General features: G+C 28.9%; 2 protein-coding genes across 2 annotated transcripts; both read right to left on the bottom strand.

Annotated features, from left to right (window-relative positions):
• Positions 1-424: 424 nt before the first annotated feature.
• Positions 425-2,491, bottom strand: LOC126839390 (solute carrier family 35 member E1 homolog). The gene is made up of 5 exons (XM_050574707.1): positions 1,923-2,491; positions 1,786-1,856; positions 1,458-1,724; positions 1,139-1,381; positions 425-682 (listed from the first exon to the last, which is right to left on the bottom strand). Exons 1-5 carry the CDS (start codon positions 2,239-2,241, stop codon positions 551-553), a joined length of 1,032 nt encoding a protein of 343 aa, XP_050430664.1. The 5' UTR covers positions 2,242-2,491; the 3' UTR covers positions 425-550.
• Positions 2,492-5,287: 2,796 nt separating this feature from the next.
• Positions 5,288-9,438, bottom strand: LOC126838818 (ADP-ribosylation factor-like protein 8B-A). The gene is made up of 4 exons (XM_050573552.1): positions 9,124-9,438; positions 6,893-7,047; positions 6,636-6,797; positions 5,288-5,762 (listed from the first exon to the last, which is right to left on the bottom strand). The coding sequence occupies exons 1-4, from the start codon at positions 9,244-9,246 to the stop codon at positions 5,633-5,635; spliced, it is 570 nt and encodes a 189-aa protein (XP_050429509.1). The 5' UTR covers positions 9,247-9,438; the 3' UTR covers positions 5,288-5,632.
• Between the last annotated feature and the right edge of the window lie 110 nt (positions 9,439-9,548).

Raw genomic sequence — 9,548 nt, 5'->3', positions numbered from 1 at the left:
ACACTTGGATATACTGTAGTTATTCCCCACCTTTCCTCACGCCTAAGCTTTTAAATTGAAAAACAATTACCCAAAACTGGTTATCAACTAGCCATTGTTTTAAGTAAAATAATATAATTAATATATTGTTTTAATTAAAACAACACAATTATTTTATTAATATAACTGTTTAACAAGTAAGTTTTCATTAACAACTCAAAAGTTGATAGCAATATAATCAGTAGGGACTCTTTACAAAAAATTACTTAGTACGAAATTTTAAAATTCCGTCAGAATGTTAACAAATGAGAATAGCTGACTAACATAGGGAAACTCTAGTAAGGTATGTTAGCAAAACAGCTAAAAACCCTAATTTTATAATAAATAATCAGTGATTATTGAAAAGAAATAATTAAAAAATTATTATAAAAATATAATTTGTAGAATTTAATTTATATAAAACATAACAGAACAAAAAATATACAACAATTGCCTTGTTTTGTTCTAAACAAGGCTATAAACATTTATATATGTATATCAAATAAAAAGCTGTCATCATATTCATGTAAAATCAAACAAACAGTGATTTGTTTCCATTTGAATTGCTATGACCATTTAACCATACTTTGGAGTTATTTAGGTTTTGGTAAGTCATGGGCAATATAACACGTTTTTTGTCTAATTGCCTAGCATCATATTTTGCCTAAAACAAAAACAACGTTAGGTCATTTAAATATATTGAATATATACAACCACAATTGAATAGGCTGAAATCAAAACTCACATGATCCAAAAATCCCTTTTTCAAAAAAAAGGACAGGGTTTACCTGGGAAATATTGGAAAGAAGAACTTGAACTTGGCCATCAACATTTTAGATTTTAGTTAAAATCTGTTTTTTTTTTTTTTTAAATTGAGGTTTGGAACATGTAAGTTTTTGGCACAAAATAGTAAAAATGTATGATACGACTGAAAAAGCCGTCAGTATCAACATTTACAGGATACAACGGAACTTATTAGTTTTGATAATAATCACTATTTTTAAGGATAAATCTAGCCTGTATTGAAACAAACTGACAACAGATTCAAAAATCCTACAAACAGTTTTATGAATTATGCGAGTTTTCGTTTCAACCTACTCAATTATTGTTTTAAACTAACCTTATTATACGCTATAACACCCAACAATGCCAATGACATTCCACAAACATTGTTGAGAGTTACTGGATTCCCTAATACAAACAATGAAGCACCAACAACAAATATCCTTTTTGATGAGCTGGCAACAGCATACGTCAAAGAAGTTACCATAGACATAACACTGAAGGCTAGAATATTTTGAAGCCAACTTAATATGCCATCAGTTATTAGCAGTCCTAATACTTTGTAAGATTCATTATTAACCTAGAAATATTTTTAAAGAAAAACATTTACAATTTCAATTATTGAATGTAATTTAATTTGAATGTAATAATCTTACATTAAAATTGGAGACTGATACTAAATACCAAAAGTCATAGTACAGCCATACTGGTAGGAACATAAATAACGCAAGACGGCCTAATATATGCAACAGTCGCAAATGGTGAATTCCTGTATCATGAAGCACCTTTTTAGAAAATATATTTTGTAACGTATGTTGTAATGTAGCACCCAGAGCACTCAGCAAACCTATTAGATCAAATGATATCTCAGTGAAAGATGCAATAGCCACTCCTATAATAATTGGCATTAAGGATAAATAAACCTAAAAAAAAAAACGTATTTAAATTTTCAATTAAAATTAAAAATACTATTAATAAATTTACCTTTAATGTTTGCTTTTCTCCGAGTATTATTCTGGATAAGATGACGCTGAACAACGGCATAGTAGCTTTAACTGAAAAAAAATGTCATTAATACTCTAGAAAATACTTTTTACACAATTATTATTAATTATTATTACCTGTGTGCGTGTAGGAGACGGGCACTTTCCATAAACTCACGTGAGTAAAGACGGATCCAACAAATTTCCCGAGTGCCAACGGGACTATTAGTTTGAAATAATACGGCCAACTAATGTCTACAAATCGTCGGACACCCCACAAGTTAAAAAATGGCCCAGAGTAAACAGCAATTGACAATAGCTGAACCATTGTGACCGTCATTGGATATGGAAATTGGTTCAACAACGTTTTGCCCACTACATTGCTACCCGAACTCACCACATACCAAAAGCAACATAGCACTGCCACGGAAATAACTTCCTTAGATGCTAAAACCATAACGGATGTTTGCCTCTGATGTTTAGGTGAAGTTCAGTCACGATTTACATTGGAAATTAAAAGGTTTAAACGTTAATGAAGCCACCCTCCGCGAGTACATTTTTAATGACTTCTAACAATTATAAAATACTAGAAAAGGCCTATTAAAGATAAAAACTATTATCTTTTTTAAATAAGACTATTCACTAAACAGTAAGTAACGAGCATAACGATTAACGAGTTACAAGTGTCGAAATGGAAACATTGCCAATTGCCACCAAACAGATAAGACTCTAGCTGACTGTACATGTGGTGAATGGTGATAAGATTTGGCCATGTGGCAAAACCTGTCTTAAAAGAAAAAAGTAAGTACCTACCTATTAAAATACAGATACATAGGTATTTTATATTATTTTCCATCATAATATACAACATTTAGTAACTCGCATTTAAATAATTCAATTAATTCTTATTCGATTCCTTTCTCTACTAACATTCTAGGCCAAGCTATAATTCTTGTAACGTGTATATTATGTTTATTAATTTATTATAATATAATTCTCAATAACAGATTTTATTTGTCCATTTTGATATTTATTTCGAATATAAAATATTGAAAACATACTCGCATACTCTTGACAAATCACATATACAACTTAACAATGTAATGTATGAATACTACATAATATGTATGTTTATTTATTGTAAAAACCACTTTTGTTTGGTCGTCTACAACATGATTGGTCTTTTCCATCATCGTTTTCAGCATTGAAAAAAAAAACGAAATTCGGGTATGAGATGATGGTAAAGTCGATTTAAGACAAAAAATTATTTAATTTCGTTTAATCATAAAAATTCACTATTCTTCGTAGTTTTCGCATTTTGTTTTTACCTATTCCTTTAAAACGTAATAATGGCTAAAATCAAATCCAGTTTAAGTCTAGTATAATACAAATTTAAAAAAAAAATAAAGAAATTCAAAAATCAATAGAAAAATATAGGGTATAAATCTACTTTACTGGACACCCTTTTTTTGCCATTGTATAGTGTTGTTTACGCTGCTTACGAATCTGAAGTCAGAATTAGACGGACTCCGTTAGTTCAAAAGTTATAGCTAGTGGAAATTTTCATATTTTCTCTATGTAACTGTACGCGCCCTTCGTGGTCTTTTTTTTTATATACCGGACACGTGACATGGCTTCTAGATTCGTTTTAAACTGACTTTACTTTAAATCTCTTCCTAGACTGTAGCTTGCAAACCTAGGATATTTTTAGTTAGCGGAACGAAGCGACGGCGTCGAGCGAGCGAGTGCCAAAGCCCAAAACATTCGGAAACCTGCCGTCCTTGTTAGTTATCGCCGCCGCGTACTGTTACATAGGGGAATTATGCAAATTTAAACTAGCTTTAACTATTAAACTAACGGAGTCCGCCTATTTCTAACTTCAGATTCGTAAGCAGCGTAAAAAACACGTTAATAAACAAAACAAAAAAAATCGAAAAAAAAGGGCGTCCGGTAAAGAAGTTGCAAGAGTTTTATTCTAAGAACTATAAAAATTTTAATATTGGTATTATTTCACATTTATATTTCACCAAGTTCACTTTTATTTCCGTCCAACCGACTTTGTATTTAGACCTTTACAGAGGATTTTATCCTGAGAAGCAATGTAGGTTATTTTTATGAATATATTTTTTTTTCTACGGCCGAGATTCGAACTAGTGCGGGCTAGTGCGCAGATACACTGCCGCTTTAACCCTATCGACCACGACGCGGCCAAACTAAAGGAATACTTTCATTCGCACAAAACCGTCAAAGAGTTTCAAGCATAGACCTATAAAGGTCTATGGTTTCAAGTTTGTGGCCACATTCACGTTGAACAAATACCGTTTGATAAGCAATCAACACAGACTTTATTGAGTACTTTGTTTTTTTATGTATTTTATTGTATTTATATATGTATTAACTGTTTTAAATTTAAATAATTTACCGAAGAAATGGTGCACAATAGTTATTTATTGTTTTTATTAATAAATATATATATATATATATATATATATATATATATATAGTAAAATACTTAGCTATTACAGATAGTTATTAGTATAAATGCTAAGGTTTAATTATTTTGTCCTTTATTATTTACAATAGTTGTAACTTTTAAGACTACATCAAATAAAAACCAAAAACGAACAAACATTAATAAGTATAATATTTTATTTTGTTTTAATAGAAATATGAAAAAAAAACTTAGTTTTGACTTTATACCTCGGTCAAACATTTCAATTAAAATATTTAAATCAAGTATGAGTAAAATATTTGCATTTAACATAGAATCATATTATAACAGTGGAAAAATACAATTATTATAATATTATAAGCTAACAAAAAAAAGTTTAAATAAGTTTATTAAGGTCAATATTATGGAATATAATGCAAGACAATTTGTAATTATCTTTTCTTAATATAATCTAACATGATATATATTATGTTATAAATGGAGTATAGTTTTAATAAATAGGGTAGGAGTATTCCTAAATAATTAGTTTTTTGTTTTTAAAATATTCTTTGTTAATAATACATTAGGACTTAATTTTAAAAGGAGGTGGTTCCAATTGGAGAATTCTAGCGTTGGACAGAGAAGGATAGAAGCTTGGTTGTGAGACGGAATGATCTTAAAGGCCCAATAAACCCAAGAAGAAGAAAAAGGACTTAATTTGGGCATAATTATCATACTTATATAATGACAAAATATGTATTTGAAGAGGCAACTCAATAAAATATGTTGAAGATAGGACTTAGCAAGAAACTATAAAGCTAAAATCTTATCATTTATTTAGATTAGGTAAGTGAGAAGTACTTTAATACTAAATACATAATATACTTTATTAATACTTTATATTTTATGGTACCTAATTGTACAATTGAACCTAAAAACAAAAGTCAGTTTCAGATATAAACAAATTTAATGATAATTAATAATTTCTGAGTAAAAGATTTCAAAGTAATACACAAATATAATATAAAATAATAATAAATATATTAATTGATAGTGATAAAATAATGGTTAAAAATAATATATTATAATTTATAATATTTTAGTAATTTTTATGGTAGGCTCATTTTATAGAGAACAAATTTGTTATTTTGTAAATTAAGGAATATAGAGTGAAAGTGGATATGAATATTTTAAATCCATTTTACCAAAATTAGTTTGCTTAAGAAACATGGATTATTTTTTTAAATATCTAAGTATGGAGAGATTCTTACATGCAATAAATATGGCGTTAATACATTATTGTTGGGATTATTGGAAATATTATTTTGGATCAGCCTTAAAAAAAATGTATTCTACAATAGATACAATAATTATTAGCACATTTTACTTTGTGCTAAACAAAAATCATGCTGGTGTATTACGTTGATGACTGGCGGTTTGATTTTGAATGACTAATTAACCATTGCAGTGTAATGTCAATATTTTCTTGTTCTTTACATGAAATAGAATAACAACATATTTCTCGGTCTTGGATAGCATTTAAATTCCTATTAAAAAATACACATGTTTAGAATTTTAATTAATGAGACGATTATAATTATAATTTTACATTTCAAAAATTCATTTGTAACTTTTGTGATACCGACAAACCGACCTAGTGGACACCCAGCTTAAATATTTCCACTCTAAGCAACTGCCTAATAATCTGCTGCTGAATTAATAGATTTTTATAAGTAATAACTAATAAGTGATGGAAATAAAGTCTGCATCAAAAATTTAAAAAAATAAAAGGTGTTTGTTTTAGTAGCTTTTTTTGTACAAACTTTTTTGGTCGTTCATATAAAGTGTCATTTTAATACCTACATAAGCCCAGTTTACACATATCACAGTAACCACGTTTGACGCGCTCGAATTCAAGATACGGATGTATTAGGTATTGTCATGCTGTTTTTCACGCTTACTAGATTACATGCTTACTTTTTATGACCAAACATCTTTGTATTATGTAATAATGTGATAATATAGTAATTTATCCTTGTTATTAAATATTCTTATATTATTAATGGATTTATACACAAAGATTGTCTGGTATAAGTTAACTATAGATTAAAATTCTATTAGTTTAACTGGTATTAGTTTAGTATTGTTATGATAATATTATCTTATTTATGTAGATCAAAAATATTCCATACCAAACATTAAGTAATTGGATAATTTAATATAAATGCTTTCCTAAAAACCCAAGTAGTAAGTTTTAATACTTTTTATTAAATGTACCTTGAATAAAAGGCACCTAAAAGTTACAACCAATTTAACCTAATATAAGTAAATACTTATTTACTTTAGATTTTTTTATGCATTTTAGTAAGTTTGACAAAGACCTAATATATTAATGTTTGAAGTTAAAATTATGCACTTACATTCTATCAATCAGTTCAACTTCATCCAATGCATTTGGCAAATCTCTTTTATTTCCCAAAACTAAAACCGGTATACCAACTAACTGTGGTTTATCAATTAAGTTGTGAAGTTCATTTCTGGAAGCTTCTAGTTTATCTGTATCTGCAGCATCTACCATGTAACTAAAATAGTTGAAAAAATGTAAAGGAAACAAATACTTCATGAGTATTAACTATCAGCAATATTTTATAGCAAATAACAATATTAATGTACTTACACAATAGCGTTAACGCCTCTGCAATATCTTTCCCACATTGATCTGAATCGTGGCTGTCCACCTATATCCCATATTTTTATTGTAACATTATTCTTTGTTACTTTCCTCATATTAAAACCAACAGTTGGAATCATATCTTGATTAAATTGACCAGACTAAAATAAATGAAAACTAGTATGAACGTCAAAAAAAAATATTGGTATTAACCCTGACTCAGAGGGCCTGAACTTTTCTAGCCCCCTTCCTAAGAATTTGTGCCAAGTAGGTTTGGTTCCATATTTTTAATTCCCGCTGAAAAATGCTACAAAATGAATAAATAAAAGACATCTTAATAAAACCAGACCCTAAAAACACATCTAATGTTAAAAAACAAAGAACATTCGGTATTATAAGCACACATTAAAGGTAAAAGGACTGGGAACATAAAACTATGATTTTCTGCTCTTCGAGCAAAAGAATGTGGATCGTGTACATGTATATACTATATAGTGTATCTCATGAGAAATACATCAGAAGATTATAGAATAAAGGGAATATTATATGATAAAAATAGAATGCAGAGGATTTTAGTCTGGAGGGACCTACATATATAATTGTGAGTGTCACATAATTTTGATAGAAGAAAAAATGTTATAGTGGATGGTAATAGCGGACCCGCTGGCCATGATACTTGTGTGGTTTATATATATAGCCATTGCCTTCAAAAAAACGTTCACAAAAGTGATGTCTGTCTTAAAAGTGTACTTTCAGAAACTTTGTGTGGACACTAACTTCTCGGAACTTACCAAAAGCTCAACATCTTCTTTAATATACATACAAAGATATAGAGATCTTCTATCAATATAATATTCTCACCGCTCTATAATGCTTACTGACAGGTCAAAAACTGAGAATCAAGTTGGTACATCCAATATTTGGGATAATGACAGTGTCCTATAAAATGGCCCACGAATGTTCTATTTACTCAGCTGAAGTTTTCACGATTAAAAAAGCTTTGGAATACGTTCTAGTTAAAAGACTAATAGGCATTGTTATTCTAAGCGATTCATTAAGCACGTTTAACGTTTCCAAAAGGGAAAATAATATTAGACTAATTGGTGTATAATATTAGACTAATTTGTGTATACAGAAACTCCGAAATAGATAGAAATGAAAAGCCAGATATTAGGCTAAAATAGCAGCAACCTCATTATCTTCTGATAAAATATTGACCGCATCACTTCATGATATTAAAAACCAAATTAAACAAAAGTACCTTCAAATGTGCCAATCACACTGGGGATATAGTCAGAACACCAACCTAAACAGAATAAAAATCAATACTTCCTTGGGTCCAAGAAGTCTTCCTAAACAGAATTCAAGAATTTATTCCAAACTGGATGAGAATCGGTCATACAAGACTAACACACACTTATTTTTTACCTAAAGAGGATACACCTATATAATATTTAACATGCAGAGTTACGGAACTGTTGACCATATTCTGACCGAATGCAGGATATACACAGAAGCAACAAATTTAACATATCTATGTCATCATTAGCTTGTTTGCTTTACTCAGAATCACAGAACTCAATAGCAAAATATTAATTTTTAAAATACTAAAATTGTTCTGTTATTGTTTTCATTTTTGTTTCTGTTTATCTTCTTATACACATTAGCTAACCATGTAAATGTGAACGTTATGACAAATGACAATGGCTATTGATGCCAAGGCCAAATATAAAAATAAAAAAATTAATAAATGTATGAACATTACATAATTAATGAAATGTATAATGTTTTAAACAAAGAGAAGTATTATTATATTTTCTTTCTGATTGAAGTAAGGTTTGAAGACCAAAACATTAAACTTAAAGGAGATATACAAAGATAAACAACTGGCAAAAGCCAAAGTATTGTCTGTACTGAGTAATATCAAACATATCTTATGACGATTATTGATTAATCAACTAAAATTATTTAATGTAAATTTAGTAAAATAAAAGTGAAATAACCACACCCTTTAGTTGTAAAATTAATATTTCCATGTACTTGAAGAATTCAGTCAGATGTTTTACTTACATTTTATTGAAAAACTAATTGTTTATTAACCAGATAAACATTAAACTAAGCTAGCTATATTAAAAATTGTACATACATAGTTTGACAACAAGCCCATCTGGCAACCATAGGTACCAAATGTAAATTAGTATTGAACACAATATTGCTATATTATACACTATAATTACCGCAATGACATGAACAAAAGTAGTTTTTCCGGAACACTGTAATCCTACAAGTGTCAATTCCATTTCTTCAGTCCAAAATTTGCTTTTTATCCAGTCAAGTATACGATTAATTAGGGCCATCATCTTGAACGGGTTATTTCTATTCGGAATTAATTTGAAATTAGGAAAAACAATTTCACAAAACGTGAATTTTATAGTATTAACCGTATCTCATTAAATTAACAAACAACAAAAATTACAAAAAGAATCGGACAGTAAATTACATTATTTTGAATGTATATTGTATTGTGGAAGCACAATGGCATTGATTTAATCAAATGTTATTAATGTATGATACACAACCCCACGCTTATCAATGGCCAATAAACATCTGTGTGAACTGAGATAAGATATCACGACTCGTACTTCACAGTTCACACAAACCA

The sequence above is a fragment of the Adelges cooleyi genome, unplaced genomic scaffold, assembly GCF_023614345.1.
Source record: "Adelges cooleyi isolate 19-005CV unplaced genomic scaffold, UGA_ACOO_1.1 ACOO_flye_CR_arks_rails_tigmint_CR_PRNA_30, whole genome shotgun sequence".
NCBI classification, from domain to species: domain Eukaryota; kingdom Metazoa; phylum Arthropoda; class Insecta; order Hemiptera; family Adelgidae; genus Adelges; species Adelges cooleyi.
The sequence above is the reverse complement of the archived record's forward strand: the minus strand, read 5'-3'. Positions and strand labels throughout refer to the sequence as shown.

Excerpts from the sequence above, each read along its gene's own strand:
- LOC126839390 (XM_050574707.1), bottom strand. The coding sequence starts at position 2,241 with ATGGTTTTAGCATCTAAGGAAGTTATTTCCGTGGCAGTGCTATGTTGC. Across the intron at positions 1,857-1,922 it reads CGTCTCCTACACGCACACAG|TTAAAGCTACTATGCCGTTG; the intron begins GTAATAATAATT and ends ATTTTTTTTCAG. Across the intron at positions 1,725-1,785 it reads GAGAAAAGCAAACATTAAAG|GTTTATTTATCCTTAATGCC; the intron begins GTAAATTTATTA and ends TTTTTTTTTTAG.
- LOC126838818 (XM_050573552.1), bottom strand. The coding sequence starts at position 9,246 with ATGATGGCCCTAATTAATCGTATACTTGACTGGATAAAAAGCAAATTT. Across the intron at positions 6,798-6,892 it reads AGAGGCGTTAACGCTATTGT|TTACATGGTAGATGCTGCAG; the intron begins GTAAGTACATTA and ends CAACTATTTTAG. Across the intron at positions 5,763-6,635 it reads GTTGAACTGATTGATAGAAT|GAATTTAAATGCTATCCAAG; the intron begins GTAAGTGCATAA and ends ATTTTTTAATAG.